This window comes from Perognathus longimembris, chromosome 23, assembly GCF_023159225.1.
Source record: "Perognathus longimembris pacificus isolate PPM17 chromosome 23, ASM2315922v1, whole genome shotgun sequence".
NCBI lineage: Eukaryota > Metazoa > Chordata > Mammalia > Rodentia > Heteromyidae > Perognathus > Perognathus longimembris.
Window position 1 is genome coordinate 9,200,698 of NC_063183.1, and position 18,099 is coordinate 9,218,796.

At 58.6% G+C, this 18,099-nt stretch overlaps 2 protein-coding genes across 4 annotated transcripts in view; one reads left to right on the forward strand and one right to left on the reverse strand.

Annotated features, from left to right (window-relative positions):
• The window catches only part of Abcc6 (ATP binding cassette subfamily C member 6), a 28,419-nt gene extending 21,306 nt beyond the window's left edge, over positions 1 to 7,113 (forward strand). Inside the window, 8 exon segments of the mRNA XM_048331754.1 lie at positions 364 to 563; positions 1,969 to 2,095; positions 3,248 to 3,349; positions 4,028 to 4,174; positions 5,075 to 5,233; positions 5,588 to 5,754; positions 6,190 to 6,384; positions 6,548 to 7,113. Coding sequence (XP_048187711.1) covers positions 364 to 563; positions 1,969 to 2,095; positions 3,248 to 3,349; positions 4,028 to 4,174; positions 5,075 to 5,233; positions 5,588 to 5,754; positions 6,190 to 6,384; positions 6,548 to 6,656 — 1,206 coding nt within the window. The 3' untranslated portion in view covers positions 6,657 to 7,113.
• The window catches only part of Abcc1 (ATP binding cassette subfamily C member 1), an 87,632-nt gene that overhangs the window by 10,649 nt on the left and 58,884 nt on the right, over positions 1 to 18,099 (reverse strand). The window contains exons 25-32 of one of the 3 annotated variants that reach the window (XM_048331753.1): positions 17,272 to 17,398; positions 16,742 to 16,843; positions 16,067 to 16,213; positions 13,871 to 14,029; positions 13,201 to 13,367; positions 12,280 to 12,474; positions 11,175 to 11,284; positions 819 to 823 (exon numbers count right to left, since the gene is read on the reverse strand). In XM_048331753.1, the coding sequence (XP_048187710.1) occupies positions 11,176 to 11,284; positions 12,280 to 12,474; positions 13,201 to 13,367; positions 13,871 to 14,029; positions 16,067 to 16,213; positions 16,742 to 16,843; positions 17,272 to 17,398 (1,006 nt within the window). In that variant the 3' untranslated portion in view covers positions 819 to 823; position 11,175. Of the gene's footprint in view, positions 1 to 818; positions 824 to 8,616; positions 8,628 to 9,907; positions 11,285 to 12,279; positions 12,475 to 13,200; positions 13,368 to 13,870; positions 14,030 to 16,066; positions 16,214 to 16,741; positions 16,844 to 17,271; positions 17,399 to 18,099 lie in introns of those variants that run through there. The other 2 variants (XM_048331752.1, XM_048331751.1) reach the window with 2 other exon arrangements.

Consider the following 18,099-nt stretch of genomic DNA (forward strand, 5'->3'; position numbering starts at 1 on the left):
ATCTGATGGGCTAAGCCGGGTCATGTGACTAACTTGTAGGCTCGAGTTCCATCACTGACAGTGGGAAATACTGTTCCCTACAGACTGCTCCAACTCTTCTCTAAAATTCTGATTTGGGGGTGGGGGGGCGGTGTTTCTTCCATCACAAGCTTTGGAGTCAGGCAGAGATGGCTTTGAATCCACGCCTTGCCACTTAAACTATAGAGATCAGAGCCCAGAGAAGCCTCTGGAGATGGACCCAAAGTCAGACAGCAAGCTTAAAGCCGAGCTGGGTCTGGAACCCCTTGCGCAAGGCCTCTGCGGTTCCGGAGGCTCCTCTCAGGTGTCTGCCTCCTCTCTTCCCGCTCCCGCCTCCCGCCGCAGAGCCTGTACGTGGCCACCTCGTGTCAGCTGAGGCGCCTGGAGTCAGCCAGCTTCTCCTCCATGTGCTCCCACCTGGCCCAGACGGTGCAGGGCAGCGCCGTGCTCCGCGCATTCCGAGCCCAGGGCCCCTTCGCGGCCCAGAGCGATGCTCTCATGGACGCCAACCAGAGGGTCAGTTTCCCACGACTGGTGGCCGACAGGTAGGAAGAGCTTGGGGGACAGACGAACCAATTTGTGTCCACAGATAGGGCCTACGTGACCCCCAAAGCCGCACAGCACACTTTGAGGGGGGAAAGGATGAGTCCAGAACCCATGAACACGGACACCCTTAATCTCCCGTGTAGTTCAAGCAAGAACAGGAACGTAAGCTTTTGAGCTGATAGACACAGGTTCAACTCCCAGCTCTGCCACACGCTAGCCGGTCGATCCCGGGTTCTCTACCGATCCTCTCTGAGCCTCACTCATGCGGACCATTGAGAGAGCGCCCGCTACGTGCCAAGTCCCCTGGTTTCTGTGCCACACACAGAGCAACACAGAGCAGTGCATTTCACCCCCAGCTGTCGCCAGCCAGGGGTAGGTGGCGGAGCTGGGTTGTCTGAGGAGGGAAGAGGGCTTGCCCGAGGCTGACCACTGCGGGAATGGCGGGCAGCCGGCCGGAGATGGGCCTTCCTTTTTTCCTTCGTTTCCTTGGCGCCACCCACTGGAAAGCCTTTGGAGCGCATGGGGATCCAGTAGGTTTGGCTCAAGCAGGGAGCCCACTCTCTCGGCCTCGGTTTGCTCATCTCTGCCCATCCTCTTATTGGAACGAGATGTCACGTGCCACGCCCCAGGTCTCTGTTGTTTTGTTTTGTTTTTTGGCCAGTCCTGGGGCTTGGACCCAGGGCCTGAGCACTGTCCCTGGCTTCTTCTTGCTCAAGGCTAGCACTCTGCCACTTGAGCCACAGCGCCACTTCTGGCCATTTTCTGTATATGTGGTGCTGGGGAATCGAACCCAGGGCCTCATGTATATGAGGCAGGCACTCTTGCCACTAGGCCATATCCCCAGCCCCGCCCCAGGTCTCTGAAGAGCTGGTTCTCGTCTGCTGGATTTGCCGCAGTGCCCCCGGCACCTCAGCTGGTGCCTGAATGAAGGAATGAATGAATGATTGAATAAGGAGTGAGTGGCAGATCAGGACATCAGGAAGAATTCCTGAATTAGGTGCTGGGGATGGAGCCTGCCCCCCACCTCGGGCCCCCAGCCAAGCCTCTTTGGAGGGGGGCGAGGCAGTGACAGACGAAGCACCTGGGCTGGGGATCGTTGTAGGGAGGAGGCCATGGCGCACACAGGGAAAGCGACCTGGGAGGCCGCCTGTGTGTGAGGACGCTGGTTCTCGTGAGGCTCGGCCTAAGGCGGGCAGGAGACCCAGCCAGCACACCCCGGGCCAGGAAAGCTCCACGGAGCCCCAAGCGTGTGCCAGGCCCTGGGCAGTGCCGCCGGCCACTCCTGAGCTTGCGTGGGAGGAGGCCATGGCTGGGACCCCTGGACTGAGTGTACCGTGCTTGAGTGCAGGAAAGGGGGCGGTCCTGGCAGATGAGGCACTCGTGCACACCCACTTCTCTTTGCAGGTGGCTGGCAGCAAACCTGGAGTTGCTGGGGAACGGCCTGGTGTTTGTGGCCGCCATGTGCGCGGTGCTGAGTAAGGCCCACCTCCGTGCCGGCCTCGTGGGCTTCTCGGTCTCTGCTGCGCTCCAGGTACCCCAGTGCCCCCCCCCCCCGCACATTTGGGCTGGGGGTGGGGGCAGAGCAGAGAGAGTGGATCTTTAGGCTGGGTGCACCTGGGTGACAGTGCGTGCCTACCCTGCACAGGGCCCTGGTTCCATCCCCAGCTCTGAGAATGGAGAGGTGGGTTTCCGGATGTGTTGATGATGTTATCTATGAATCACGGTGTCTGTGCCCAGCCGGGCAGGTGGCATTTATGAAGGTGGCATTGTTCTAAAGCTTCCTGCCGTGGTCTCGGCCTGGGTGGGGAGTATAACTTTCTCTTGGAGCTGACTTTAGCTGCATCAACCCAAGTCAGAGGCCTGATTGTGCCAGGACTGGAGGCCACTCCATAGAGGAGATCTGTGTATGGCGGGGCCCGGAAGTGGGGTGCTTGGGGCACTGGGCACATCAGGAGAAGGCCCTGGGCTCATGGTGGGTGGGGATGTCTGTGAGGCATGAGAGGAAGTGCCAGGGAGGCAGAGTGGAGAGGGCAGAGAGGCCACAGGAAGAAGAGCGGCACTGGCGGGCACACAGAATTGCTCCTAGGTACCAGTGAGGAGCTTGGAGGTGCAGGTTTTGGGACAAACAGTGGGGTCAGGGACTCAGGGGCCTCTGTCAGGATGTAATTAGCAGACCTGGGGCCAGCTGTGTGCCTTTGGGAGGACACACACCCTCTCTGGTCCCGTCTCCCTGCCTGCATCAAGATGGTGTGACCAGCTGATTGGGAGGTTCCTCTGAAGGGCAGGGGGGTGCTACTGTCTGAAGCTCAAACCTTTGTGTGTATGGGGGTGTATATGTGTGTGCCAGTCCTTGTGCCATCCTTAAGCTTTCTGTGTTCAAGGCTAGCGGTCTACCACTTGAGCCACAGTGTCACTTCCAGCTTCTTGCTGGTTCATTGGAGAGCCGAGTCTCACAGACTTCCCTGCCCAGGCTGGCTTTGAACTGTGGTCCTCATATCTCAGCCTCCTGAGTGGCTAGGATTGCAGGCGTGAGCACCGGCACTCGGCTCTATTTCATCCTGTGGTCCCAGGCTGTCAGACTGCCCTGTTCTCTCACCCCTCTCCCCCCCCCCCCGCCTCCACTCCAATCTCAGCCTCTGCCTTGGGGGGGGGTGAGCCCAGCCAGAGTTATTCCCCCCCCCAGGTGACCCAGACTCTGCAGTGGGTCGTTCGCAGCTGGACGGACCTGGAGAACAGCATTGTGGCGGTGGAGCGCGTGCAGGACTACACCCACACACCCAAGGAGGTGAGGATGGGCACAAGTGAGGGGCGGGCAGTGGGATTCCATGTTGGCCCCCTTTGCTCCCACCCCTCCCTCCCCGCCCTTGTCAGCTGTGGTCACAGTGCAGCGGGGAAGGAGAGGAGGGAGCACCATGCAGGAGCCCTCAGTAAGGCGGGCAAGAGGGCAGGACAAAACTTTGTAGGACCAGAGCAGCTAGCTACACAGTGACAGCTACTGCATGGTCTGATGGAATGGAACACTCTAGAATTTGGCCACAGCAATACTGAAGCAACGTGTAGCACCTCTGCAGTACCAGTGACAGCCACCTAACAATGCTCTTGCTGGGGGCGGAGTTACAAGATGATGCAACCCCATCCCCAGCTCAAGGGACATTTTCTTTGGGTGTGCCACCAGTCCCAGGGTTTGAACTCAGGGCTGGGCGCTGTCTCTGGGCTTCTTTTTGCACAAGACTAAGAATCTACTACCACTTGAGCCCTGTTTATTTTGTTCCACCGTAGTCCTCACCCCGGATCACAGTAGTAACTGTGTGAAGAGGCTTGAGTGGTAGAGCAGAGGTGAAACCCAAGTACTACAGAAAAAAAGGGAAACTGAGGCTCAGAGAGGTGGGGTCATCGTACGCACACACACCCCAGTCCTGAAGGAAGGTTCCTCTGACCTGGGTGCCCACACCCCCCATGCCAGGCCCCCTGGAGGCTGCCCACCTGTGCAGCTCCACACCCTTGGCCCAGTGAAGGGCGGATCGAGTTCCGGGACTTCGGGCTGAGACACAGATCGGACCTCCCGCTGGCTGTGCAGGGCGTATCGCTGACCATTGAGGCTGGGGAAAAGGTAAGGAGCTCTTGGGGGGCCCAGCCACCTGCCCCCCACCCAGACCCCTTCCACCTTGGGTCTGGAATGGGGTGCCAGAACCATCCTAGAACCCTGGCTTTGCCAAAGGAGACCTTGTTCTCAGTCTTTCCATCTATAAAATGGGAATACTACTACCCACTGCAACCAGCTTCCTCAGAGTCACCGTGACATCCCAGTGCTTACACAGCGCCTTTGTTCTTACTGGCATTCTCAATCCTGGAAGGTGTATGTTGTAGGTGCCAAGCGAGGCCCCCATTGGTGCCCCCACTGTGATTCCCCTCTGCTGCTCCCAGGCTCCCCTCCCGCCCCCCTGCAGCCCAGCCTCTGGGAATCTGCATTTAAGCATGTCACTCCCCTGCCAGAACCTTCCACCAGCTCCCAGCTTCCTTCTGGGTAGAGCCTGAATTCCTGAACTTGCATTTGAGGCCCTGCCTGCCTCCCCACTCATCCAGTGCTCTGCCAGGGCATGGCCAGCAGCAGGGGTTCAGCAGCCTAGCCCGGGGCTGGGGAGGGCACACTTACCCCGTGTGTGTGCCTCACCTGGTGCCCGTCGTCCCCTTCAACTCCTACTCACCCCACAAGGCTCCCACGGAACCCCACACCAGGCAGCATGAACAAGAGGAAGTAGAGAAGGAGGGTTGGGCGGGCAGACTGGGTAGGAGGGCGGAAGGATGCAGGGTGGGGGGTTACGGAAAGACGGGGAGGTGTGCCAGAGGAGGGTGGGGGACAAGAGTGCACGGATGGGTGGACAGAAGGAAGGGGAGATGGAAGTGCGGGTGCTGAGGGGAGGATGGACGGCTGGCTGGATGGACGGACAGCCAGACCTCGCCCTTACATAACTTGGCGGGCGTGGACCGCGGTCTCGCCTCGCCCTGGCAGGTGGGCATCGTGGGCAGGACCGGGGCTGGGAAGTCCTCGCTGGCCGGAGGCCTGCTGCGGCTCCAGGAGGCGGCGGAGGGCGGGGTGTGGATCGACGGGGTCCCCATCGCCCGCGTGGGGCTGCACACGCTGAGGCGCCGGATCACCATCATCCCGCAGGTGAGGGGCGGGGCGGGGGCGAGGCCCGGGCCCTTCCCTGATTGGTGGAGTGGAAGTGTGGGGGCGGGGCATAGGGGCGGGGTCCCTGCGTTGACTGGTGGAGTGGGAATGGGGGTGGGGCACCGGGGCGAAGCCCTGCGCTGACTGGTGGAGTGGGGATGGGGCGGAGCATCGGGCAGGGCCCTGCACTGACTGGTAGAGTGGGGGATGGGGGCGGGGCATCGGTGCGGGGCCCCGCGCTGACTGGTGGAGTGGGGATGGGGCGGGGCATGGGGCGGGGCCCCGCGCCGACTGGTGGTGGAGTGGGTTGTGAGGACGTGATCCTGCTCTGACTGGCGGGGCGCCTCTGGCCAGGACCCCATCCTACTCCCCGGCTCCCTGCGCGCGAACCTGGACCTGCGGCAGGAGCACGCGGACGAGGCGATCTGGGCGGCCCTGGAGACGGTGCAGCTCAAAGCCTTCGTGGCGGGGCTGCCCGGGCAGCTGCAGTACGAGTGCCCCGACAGGGGCGACGACCTGAGGTGGGCGCACCCCCGGGGCTCGCCGTGAGGGGGGAGGATCCGAGTTCGCGGCTCCACTAGATGGCACAGAAAGAACCTGCCTCATCAATAACGGAGGGTGCACGGTGGCTCACCCCTGTCACCCCAGCTGCTCAGGAGGCTGAGAGCTGAGGATCGTGGTTTTAAGCCAGCCTGGGCAGGAAACTCCAGTGAACCACCAGAAAAAGGATGTGGAGCTGTGGCTAAAAGTGGTAGAGTGCTAGCCTTGAGCGAAAGAGCTTAGGGACAGCGCCCGGCCCCAAGTTCAAGCCCCACAACCAGTGGAGGTCAGGACACAAACAGAAACCAGCCCTTCCCCAGCTGGGGAGACTGAGGCACACGGGATGGCAGGCTGGGGTGATGCCCGTGTGGTGGGTGGGCAGACACTGATCCGTGCTACCTGCCGCCCGTGCCCAGCGTGGGGCAGAAGCAGCTGCTGTGCCTGGCGCGCGCCCTGCTCCGGAAAACCCAGATCCTCATCCTGGATGAGGCCACCGCGGCCGTGGACCTGGGCACCGAGCTCCGGATGCAGGCGGCCCTTGGGCGCTGGTTCGCACGCTGCACGGTGCTGCTCATCGCGCACCGCCTGCGCTCGGTGATGGACTGCAGCAGGTGAGATGGGCGAGGGGCGTGGGCGCCTGAGCACCCGCTGCAGGCCCAGGGCGGAGGGTGCTGGCCCCAGGACCTTTGCTCCTACACAGGCTGTCAGGATTAAGCTGTGGGAAGCCACTTGAGAAGGAAGGAGGCCAAAGCGCTGCCTGTCCCTTCCCTGCAGGGTGCTGGTGATGGACAAGGGGCGGGTGGCAGAGTGTGGCAGCCCGGCCCAGCTGCTGGCCCAGAAAGGCCTGTTCTACAGACTCGCCCAGGAGTCGGGGCTGGTCTGAGTGAGGCCTGGACGTGGTGGAGACTGCAGGCCACTTGGCCCTGTGGCGTGTCGAGTGTGGGCTCTTTTCTGGAAGGAAGATGGCGGACACCACGGCTGACGATCACAGACCCTCAAGGCCGGTCACACCCACACTGGCCTGCGCAAGGCCCCAGCCTCGTCTACCTCAGAGCCGGAGTGGGCAGGGGCTCTCGCCCTGGCTGCCTGCCAGAGTCACCTGGGAAACTTGAACACAGGCCTAGGCCCAGGCCTGTCCCTGAACTGGCCGGGACGATCACGTGTGTACCCTTCCCAAGTTACTTGGGAGGTAATCACAGACTCTGATGCAGTTTGAAGAAACGCAGAGCTGGCCGCGGTGGTTATACCTGGAATCCCAGCTATTCAGAGATAGACATGGGAGAGATCAAGGTCAGACTGGATAAAAAATAAAGTGAGCATCAAGACCCCTTCCCCATCTTTACCAATAAAAAGCTGGGCATGGTAGCGGGCCACTGTCATCCAGGCACAGAAGCATACATAGGAGGGCTGAGGTCCAGGAGAGGGTAGGCATAAGTATGAGACCCCCCCGAGGAAAAAATAATGAAAGCAAAAAAGCCTCAAGTGGTAGTGCAAGGCCCCGAGTTCAAATCCTAGACTGCCAAAAGAAGGGAAAGTGTAGAGATGGCTCCCTGGATCCTTTCCTCTTGTTGTTTCCCAAGGGCTGACACCTTGCAACACCCAAGTACAGGATCACAACAGGGACCCCAACATTCATACAACAGGCGACAGTTGTTCTCACTTCCTGTGTTTGTGTAAATTCAGGCCTGTGCCATGGGGCCTGCGGTTAGGGCCTTGGGCTTTTTTTTCTTTCTGTGCACAGCTGGCGCTCCACCTCCTGAGCCACACCTCCAGCCCAGCTTTTTGCAGGTTGGACTTGCCAGGAAGATGGTCAGGACTCCTCAGGCTTCAAGCATGTGGCTCACAATCCAAGTCCAGCTTTGTTGTCTAGGAACCCAGCGTGCATCAGAATGCCAAACGCCGTGGGGTCAGGGGTCAAAGCTGGCTGACCCAGGGCGCTTGGTGCCCAGCTCACGGCACTGTCCAGGCCACATTCTGGCCTCGGACCTGCAAGCGTCCACACCAGTCCACAGCCCCCACACTGAGTCTCACACTGCACAATGCCAAGCCCCAGCCAGCGTGCATGGGCCAGGGCAGGATGGCACGAGGGGCACAGAGTGACCTCCCTACCCCGCCACAGCTGCCCCAAAGCCATCACCAGCGGGCGCGGCAGTGCATGCCTGTGATCCCAGCATGGGGGAGGCAGAGGCAGGCCCGGTGGAGAGTCCCAGGCTAGCCTGGGCTACAGAATGAGACCCCGTCTCCTATAATACCTGTTTCCAACTGCCGCACAAGATAGTTTCCCCTCTGCGACACACAGGGACCCGTGGGGGTGGCAGGCCTGACAGCAAGACGAGCTCGTCAGACCGGGTGAGCCAAGCACATGCCCTGCCGGCCCCCACGCGCTCACCTGCCCCTGGCGCACACGCTGTGCCACGCCGGCTTCACCAGCGAGAGGCCACTGCTGGTGCCCTCCACAAGGACAGTGCCACTCCACTCCCGAGATGGGCGGCGGGCGTGTGTCCACCCAGTAGCTGGCTTCCGCCCGTCTCCTGTCACCAGTCCAGACTCGCCTCTGCCAGACCCGGCCACCCCTGTGACCGTGACGGCCACCACGGCCCTCCGGCTCCAGGCTCCTGGCTTCATTTGTGGACCACACCACACAGGAACACAGCAGTGGGGGTGGCCCCCAAATATAGTCATTCCCCACTACTCACCCAAGTCTAACAGACACCCCAAACTCACGTCTCAGCACCTCTCCCCAAAACCTGGAGGCTGCATCCGGCAGGGTGGAGACACGAGTCCCACCCCAGGCCACGGCCCAGAGCGTCCACAATGCGTCTCCCTTCCCCAGCTCCCAAGACGTGGAAGGCGGGGTGTGGGGTCCCTGAGCACCTCCCGGAAGGCAGTCACCCCCATGTCAACTACAAATCCCAGCTACTCAGGAGGCTGAGCTCTTAGGATGGTGCTTCAAAGACAGCCTGGGTAAACTAATCCCTGAGGCTTATCTCCAATTAACCAACAAAAGCCCCAGCACTGGTACACAAACACACTCATGCACGCACACATGTATGTACACACGTACGCATGCACACACACACATTGTGTCAGCTTAAATCATTGTTAGTCCCTCTAAAATTCTATGGAAAATGTCACTGCAGCACAGCCTCTCCTATCCTAAGCCAAAGGAATGTTCGAGGGAAATTTTGCCACGTGCAGGACTTTTTTTTCTGGTTTTGGGTTTCTTTTGTGTGTGCGTGTGTGCGTGTGCGTGTGCTTTTGTTTTGTTTTGTTGTTGTTTTGCCAGTCCTGGAGCTTGGGACTCAGGGCCTGGGTGCTGTCTCTGAGTTTTGTTTTTTTGTTTTCTTTTTTTGCTCAAAGCTACACTCTTATCTCTTGAGCCACAGCGCCACTTCTGGCCTTTTCTGTGTATGTGGTGCTGAGGAATCGAAGCCAGCACTTCATGCATGCTAGGCAAGCACTCTACCACTAAGCCCCATTCCCAGTCCTAGGGTTTTGTTTTGTAGTACTGGGGTTTGAACCCAGAGCCTCTTGAGCTCTATGCCCCCAGTCCTCTGTGCTACATTTTTCAGATAGGGTCTCACGCTTTTTCCCGGGGCCAGCTTTGCACCATGGTCCTCCTGAACCTCTCTCCCATGTGGCTGAGATTACAGGTGTACACCACCATGGAGCTTTTTGAGAGGGTTTTGCTAACATTTTGCCCGGGCTAGCCTTGGACTGAGACCCTCCTATATGCTCATAAGCAGCTGAGATGACTGGCAAGAGCCCCGGGCCCAGCTGCCTCGTGTGACTTTTGCCTTGGAACCTGCCACAGGCATGGTGGCACTGCTTGGTTCTGTAACCACGCCATCCGGGGATCCTGGCCAGCCTAGTGCACAGACCTGGAACTGGGTGACTTGCCCTGTATCTTGTCACATGGCCACCAAAGAAGAACAGCACAAAGGCTGAGGGCAGACTCAGTCCCCTCCCTGTCAAGCCCCATCCTCCCCCCTCCATCTTGACTTTGAACCCCCCCATTTTCAACAGACCAGATCACCACACAACATACCTGCCTCATGCAAACTCCCCCAGAACGGAGCCCTGAAACTTTGGCTGGTATCCCCAAAGAAAATGGGACAGTCACTTAGAAAGAAATAAAATATCTTGTTTCTTTACTGAAAATTATTCACAAATGTTCACGTTTCCAGTGTTAAGTCATTACAAAAAGATGCCCAGGAGAAACCTGGGTTCTCCAACGTGAAAGAATGGTTTAACTTACAAAAAAATAAATATATATAATATATATATATATTTCCACTTAAAAGAAAAAAGTCGGCAGCAGAACTCACAACGTGTGAATCCTGGGGCAGGCGCGGGCCCTTTCTGCTTTGGGGTGGGGGTGTCTCGTGTTCGCCTGTCACTGAGAACCCCCCCATAGACCCGCTTGGAAAGACTGCACACGAGTCCAAGGTCAAGTGCAAAGCCAGGACGGGCTGCCGCCTGGGGATGCCAGCCCGCCCCGCACTCCTCTGGCAAAGGTAGCATGTCACGCTGGCTTTCTCCCCGGAGCAGGAAGAAGAGGAAGGGAAAAAAAAAACGATCATGGCCATTCACGCACCACAAGTGAAGTCCCCTGCCGCGGGGGCCCGAGGCAGCCGGCCGGATGTCCGGGGAAGAAATGAAGCTCTGGGGGTTCCCGGATTTTTGGTATCAAGTGGTGGGGATGGTTGGGGTCCGCCGTGCTCTTGACCTTGAATGTGCATAACCTCAGACAGGCCTTCTGAGAGGCCCATCCCATCCGAGCAGTGGGCACGGGTCACAAGGACAGGCTCTGGGGGTTCCCGGGAGGCCCCCCCCATGGTGCCTCTCACCACTGAAGCAAATCCCACTGGAGACACGGGGTGGGGGGGTTGCTACCTCCCAGCGCCGGAGCAGCTGGAAGATGAGAGGTGGACATGAGGACAGTCCAAGCCCACGGGCCGCCGCCCGAGGCCCCGAGGTAGGGAAGCGCACGGTGACAGGAGGGCTGGGGCCGGAGCGACTCCAGGGTGGGAAAGCCCCACAGCATGTGGAGAGGTGCAAGGCAGCTGGCTGGATTTGGTCACTAGCATGTTTCACACAACCAATTTCTCGAGAAGGCGAGTGTGGGTCCCACAGCCCCTCTGTGGGAGCCCAGCCTGCGATGAGGTGTGCGTCCTGTGGGGTGCACGCCTTGCGGGGTGCCAGAGGCCAGGGCACATGTCCGGGGCCGGAGGCATCGCTGCCTCCAGTTCTTCAAGGCGGAGGCCGGGTGGGGCCAGGCAGCGGCTGCTGCTTGGTGTGTTTTGGTTTTGGGGGTTTGGTTTTCTTCAGTTTTGGTTTCTGTGGGGGAGGCTGGGGCTCCCGAGGGGGCCGGCTTGTCCTGGGGTGCGGGGATGCGGGCCTCACACCAGGCCGGCGTCTTTGGCCATGCTGTAGAAGAGCCCCCGGTGCTGTAGGAGCTGCGCCGGCGGCCCGCACTCCAGGACCTCTCCCTTGTCCAGGACAATCACCCTGCGGGGAGAAGGCACAGGCGTGAGGGGCAGAGGCGCTGGGTACCGCACGCCTGCGGGTCAAGCCCTTAATGTCTTATGCCAGGACTCACATAGCTGCCTTTCACCCGCTTCCCACCCTCAAGCCCCTCATCCCCCCACACACCCGGGATTCACCCAGGGCTTCATGTATGCTAGGCAAAAGATCTACCACCTGAGCTACATAACCCAGCTGCTTCAATCCCGAATTCTAATCAATGTCAAATAGGTATGAGGATGCCGTGTGTGTGTGTGTGTGTGTGTGTGTGTGTGTGTACGTACACATGTGTTGGTCGTGGGGCTTTAACTCAGGGCCTGGGCACTATCTCTGACCATTTTTTGCTCAAGGCTAGCACTCTACCACTTGAACTACAGCTCCACTTCTGGCTTTTTGTGGTTTACTGGAGTTGAGTCTCACAGCTTTCTTGCCCAGGCTGGCTTTTGGGACAGGCAACAATGGGATAGGCGACGATGGGACAGGCCGCCACTGCCCACTGCTCCCCTGCGTCCTGAAGTTCTCAGCTCCCTGCGCTTCCAGTGCTCTGAGATCTAGGCACAGCCCACCCTCCCACTCTGCCTCTCCCCCCCCATCCCATCTCCAGCCCTGCCCACCTCCCGGCTCTGCCTCCTGCCTCCCCCCCTCCCCGCCCTGTGCCCACCTCCAGCCCTGTAGCCCTGTTCCTATATTGGGGTCTTCACCCTTGGCGGTGCCCTGAAGGCCAAATCCAGCACCCTGCCTGGTGTTCTGTGTTTCCATTGCTCTTGTTTTAGGTGGGACTGGAGTTTGAAATCAGGGCCCTGTGCATGCTATGCAGGTGCAATGCCACTTGAGCCATGCCTCCAGCCCTTTGTGTAATTGTAAAGGAGTTCTTGCTCTCTGGACAGATGCAAACCACCGTTGTCCGCAGACGCTGCCTGTGTGGTTGGGATGGCGGGGGCAGACACTGCCCCATGCCAGGATGCCCTCGGGGCCGGTACCTGGTGTAGTCCATGATAGTGTTGAGCCTGTGGGCAATGGTGAGCACCGTGCAGTCGTGGAACTGCGTCCGGATGGTGGACTGGATGAGGTCGTCCGTCTCCAGGTCCACGGCCGCCGTGGCCTCGTCCAGCACCAGGATCTTCGTCTTCCTCAGCAGAGCCCGTGCAAGGCACACGAGCTGCCGCTGCCCCACGCTGGGGAAGGAAAAAGCATCGGAGACACAGGTCAGGCTCGGCCTTGACCCAGGCCTTGGCGGGAGCCACTGAGCTGCACTGGGCGGGAGGCGTGAATGATGTCCCCCTCGTCCATCGCACCCCACTTTCCATAGAGCAAGAGCCAGGCTCAGCATCACGCACAGAGCACAGGGCTCCGAGGCGACATTCCAAGCCCTGGCTGTAGGCCTGGCCTCGGCCGAGGGGATGCCGACCTGTGCGAGGACCACGGGGGCCCTGTGGATGCACACTGGCCTTTCCCACGATGGCACCTCCCGTTGCCATGGCAACACACCCAGGCCAGCATGCGGGAGTGACACAAACACACGGACAGCTGCCCCATGAGGCCGACAACATCAGCCCGCTGACCCCCACTGGCCCTGCCCAGCCGTGATCAGCAGCACCACCAGGCAGGGAAACCAGGTTTGGTTGTCATGGTGACAGAGAATGGGCTGCAGCGCTGGCTAGGGACACGAGGTCTGGGCCCGGGGCAGCAGGTGGGCACAGGGCTAGGATGGGGACGGAGCCGGTGCCCTCGCAGCAGCCGGCCACCCCCACTGGACAGGGCCGGTAAGGAAGGAATGCGTCAGGTCCTTGGGGAGAGGCGGCACTGAGGCAGCGCGGAGCCTCACACCAGGTCTGACAGAGGCGGAGGGCAGAATCCTCAGACCCAGGGCGGCTCCCAGCTGCCCACAGCCACTCGCCCACCTGAGGTTCTCCCCGCCTTCCGCACACTCGTGCTCCAGCTTGTCGGGAAGAGCCGACACGAAGCCCTTCAGGTGGGCCAGCTCCAGGGCCGTCCAGATGTCCTCGTCCGAGTACTGGCTGAATGGGTCCAGGTTCATGCGCAGCGAGCCCGAGAACAGAACGGGGTCCTGCAAGGAGAGCAGAGGGCATGGCAGGGGTGGCAGCAGCGGCAGAACCGGGGAGAAGAGCTCAGGACCGCTCATGAGCTCTAGGGACATTCCCAGTGAAACGCCAGAGTGCCAAACCCGGCTACCAGCTGTCAACATGCCAGTGTGTTAGGAACCTTCCAGAAGGGAGACAAAGCACTAGCAACACCCAATCTCCTTCAATCTCCACTTCCACGTGAGTTTCCTGTGAGGAATTCTGGGAAAAAGAACACTATCTGGAAACTGCCTCCTGGAGAGAGATCATCTAGAAAATTCTGTGGTGTTGCCTGGCTCTAAGAGGAGTCCGAGGGTCGTCCAGACTCCAAGAGCTGACACCAGGTAAACCCAGGTAAATGGTTGTTACACTGGACCTCCGATGGAATAACATCAAGAGATGCACTGATGGAAGATGCAAATTAAGTAATTGCTTTCTATCAGTGGTTGGCTGTGTGGACGCAGCCCGCCCCGGCCCCGCCCCACCCCACCTGTGGGATGATGGTGATCTTGAAGCGCAGGTTGTGCAGGCCGATCTTGGCGATGTTGACGCCATCGATGATGATCTCTCCTTCCGCAGACTCATTGATCCGGAACAGGCCCAGGGTCAGGGATGACTTCCCAGCTCCTGTCCGGCCCACAATGCCAACCTGAGGGTCAGGAAGAGCCCCAGGGTGAGGGGAGGGTGCTGGAGTTGGGGCCTCAGTGCCCCTACTGGGTGCTGGTCATCTGTGCAGTCATCTGGTCCACCCAGCTCCCGCCAGAGCCAATGCTCGTGCCCCCCAAATTCCCAGGGCCGCTCCTTCAGGGACTGCTTTGGCCAAAGACCAACACGTTTCTCCTTGCTAGACTCCCGAAGGACCTTATCCGCTCTTTTTATAAATGGGTAGATGTTAGGTCTGCTTGGGAAAAGGGCAGCTTTCTCTGTGCCAGTGTGCACATAGACTCCCCCCTCCTCTTTTGCATCTTCCCCCAGAAGTCTTCACGCAGTAGCTGTTACCCAGGTGACTAGCACACCTGGGGGCAGTTACTTCCCCTTTCTCTGAGGTCATATCCTGGACCACCCCAGTCACATCTCTTTGGGGTCGTGGGAAGTGCCCAGACTCTGAGGTCAGGTCTGCCCCTCCCAGGGCTACTCCTCTCCGTCCTCTCCCTATTAACCCCAATCCTGCCAGAAATCGCCCCTTCTCTTCTCTTCCTTGCCTTCCTCTCTCTGCATGCCCCCATCTTGTGCGGGCCAACAGTATGCTCTCCTCCCAATAAACTCTTTTCGGCCTGAAGCATGTGTTGATTTCCTTTCAGCTAAACCTCACAGTAGAGACCCCTAAAGAGACAGGGGTCAGGCAGAAGGAATGTTCCTGTTCTGCTCAAGAGCGTACTTGTTGGGGCTGGGGATACAGCCTAGCGGCAAGATTGCCTGCCTCGGATACACGAGGCCCTAGGTTCGATTCCCCAGCACCACATATACAGAAAACGGCCAGAAGCGGCGCTGTGGCTCAAGTGGCAGAGTGCTAGCCTTGAGCGGGAAGAAGCCAGGGACAGTGCTCAGGCCCTGAGTCCAAGGCCCAGGACTGGCAAAAAAAAAAAAAGAGTGTACTTGTTGGGCAACCATGGGGGCCTCCCGACGTCCAGACTGTTTCCCACCTCTGCTTTGAGGAAGGGCCCCTTGGAACTGTGGCAATATCTGCGTTAAGCAGGACAGTCCCCTAGGCCCTCTCACAGGGCCTGGACTCCACTGCACCAGGAACCTGGCAAGCAGCCAATGATGGGCGTTCCCGACATCCACCTATAGCCAATGATGGGCTTTCCTGACACCCTACACTCCAGGACCTTGGGAAATGGGACTGGCTCAACCTCTAGCATGTCACAGTGCAGCACACATGCAAAAATTCCCACGATGTCACCTAAGCCACAGACCCGGAAGTCTGTTTCCTCGTTGCCAGTTAGAATCCACCTTGTGGGAACAGAAGGCTTTGACCCTGCGGCAAGATGGCTTAGCAAATCCATATGCTCAGACTGCAGATGGCCAGGGACCTTTGGCCTGATTTCTGAGGAAACCCTAAAGGTCTTTAGGCAGAGACGCCTTCCAGGAACAGCTTGGAGCTAAAGGAAGCTTCTGAAGTTCCAGTAACTTCTTCTGTCCACTCCTCATCATATACTAGTCTAGAATATAAACTTGGTGATGTGAAGGGCCACGAGGGGCTGGGCAGGGAGGAAGCAGACTGAGCTGGAGGGCCAAGATGTCTTCAGCCAGTACAGCTATATGTTCTGGATTTTTCCAGAAAACCAGAAGGATTTTTCTATAAAGTATTACTTTTTTGTGGGTTTTGTTTTTTTTGCATTTGCTATTTATTTAGTTGTTTTTCTGTTTTTAGACAGGCTAGCCTTGAACTTTCTGCCTCAACATCCTGGGTACTAGAGCTATAGGACTTTTCTTGTGCCCTTGTTTAATGCCCCTTTTCATTTTTTTCTCACGTAGTAGGAATTGAGCCTAGGGCCTTTGTGTGTGCTAGGTAAGCGTTCTACCATGGGGCCACACTGCCAGCCCCAGGCTTTCCTTCACTGCATCACTGGGCTTCACTGGGCTCCTACCAATGCACAACCAGTTGCTAGTCTCCAGATGGCTGTTTCCATCTGCCCCGACAGAGGCCCTGGCCCCCCACCAGCCGGGGACAAGGCGCACCCACCTTCTCCCCGCCATTGATGGTGACATTGATGTGCTTGAGAACCAGGTCCAGGTCATCTCGGTAGCGCAAGCCGTAGTCTCGGAACTCCACTTGGCCCACCTGGGGCCAGCTGCTGGGCGGAGCCGTCTCCTGGATCTGCCAGGGAGCCTTCCGGCATAGCCAGGGGCGGAGCAGGTGAGAGTGGAGAAACCTGAGTGAGCTGGGGGGGGGGGGGGGGCGGGGGGCAGCTCTACCTGACCTGGCTGCTGTCACCCCTCCTCCCTGGTCCCCCTCCTCCCTGCTGGTTCACAAAGGCACCCATGTGTGTGGCTTCCGGGCCTTAAACCCCTTACCTCCTGCAGCCCCTGGGCCACTTCCCATCACCTCCTACCTGGCCCTGTGTCCCCCAACCACATTCAGAGCACTGGCCACCCCCTGCACACACCCCTGGACCACAGGCGGTCACTGCGCACTGCCCTCCCCGGGGCCCAGTGCACATGGCAGGTGCTCTCTAACCACTTGTGGTCTAGATGGGGGATGGGGGAGCAGCAGGGACCCCCCAGCTGCCCCTGTGCTCTGCAGTGGCTCATTAGGGGCACTGGTCAATGCCAAATGGCAACCTTGTGCCAGGCAGTGCACCTGAGTCTCTCATGATCTTGCTTCATCCTCCTGCAGACAGTGTGGCGCCCGGCTTACCTCCTTCTCTGTTTCTGAGTACTCCTTGAGCCTCTCCACAGCCACGATGTTGGTTTCCATCTCAGAGGACATCCGGACCAGCCAGTTCAGGTACGTTGTAACCTGCAGGCGGGAGGCAGCCATGCTGACTTTCTGGAGTGAGTCTGAGCTCCTTTATTCCCATTAAGTGACTACGTCAATAGTCACTGATTTTGGCTCCACATAGAAAGTAGCAATGCCACGCATAGCAAGTCCTTAGGGACAGACAATACTTCCCGAAGGGAATGGGGGATGAGGGGGCGTGCACAAGTTATCAGGAAATATTTGTAACCGATGGTATGAAAATTCCAGAGATGCAGACAAAGCAGTACTCTGAGGAAATCTCATAGCTTTAAAAGCTTCTCCCTTCCAGCCGGAGCATCCCTCTAATGCTGTCCACTGGCCACACCCCAAATCATCCACTGCACTCACTTCTCCAGCCCCCGCCTCAGGATCCAAGACAGGAGCCCCCCACCAGGAGACATGAACATCCAGGAGAGTCTCTGTCCTACCTGCAGGGAGTAAGACACGGACAGGCCCACCAGGCCAGCGCTGAGGCCATGCCGGAAGATGACCGCGAATAGGGCAGCAAACAGGACGATGCAGTTGCCAACACATTCCAGCCGCACGGCCAGCCACCTGCAAAGAATCACAGCTGTGTAGACATGCCTGCATGCGTGTGCACGCATACACACACACATACCCGCAGGGCAGCCTTTCTGCGACCTGACTTCTGGCTCACGGGTAAAGAGGGAACCCATCTGCAAACTGCAGTTAAGCCGTGAGGCTTATCAGGGTTGGTGGCCTAGCACGGGGGAGGGAGGAGGAAGACACGGGCAGTCTCGCCAGCCCAGGGATGAAAATAGAATTCTCCAGAAGCCTCCTTCCTGGGAAGCTCAAGTTTGTCACACTGAGGAATGGCTTCTCAAGAAATATCAGACAGGGCTGGGGATATGGCCTAGTGGCAAGAGTGCTTGCCTTGTGTACTTGAAGCCCTGGGTTCGATTCCCCAGCACCACATATACAGAAAATGGCCAGAAGTGGCGCTGTGACTCAAGTGGCAGAGTGCTAGACTTGAGCAAAGAGAAGCCAGGGACAGTGCTCAGGCCCTGAGTCCAAGGCCCAGGACTGGCAAAAAAAAAAAAAAAGAAAAGAAAAAAAGAAAAAGAAGAAGAAAAAAAAAAAAGAAATATCAGACATACACACACACACACACACACACACACACACACACCCATTTAAGAAATACCCCCAGGGCTGGGGATATGGCCTAGTGGCAAGAGTGCCTGCCTCGTATACATGAGGCCCTGGGTTTGATTCCCCAGCACCACATATACAGA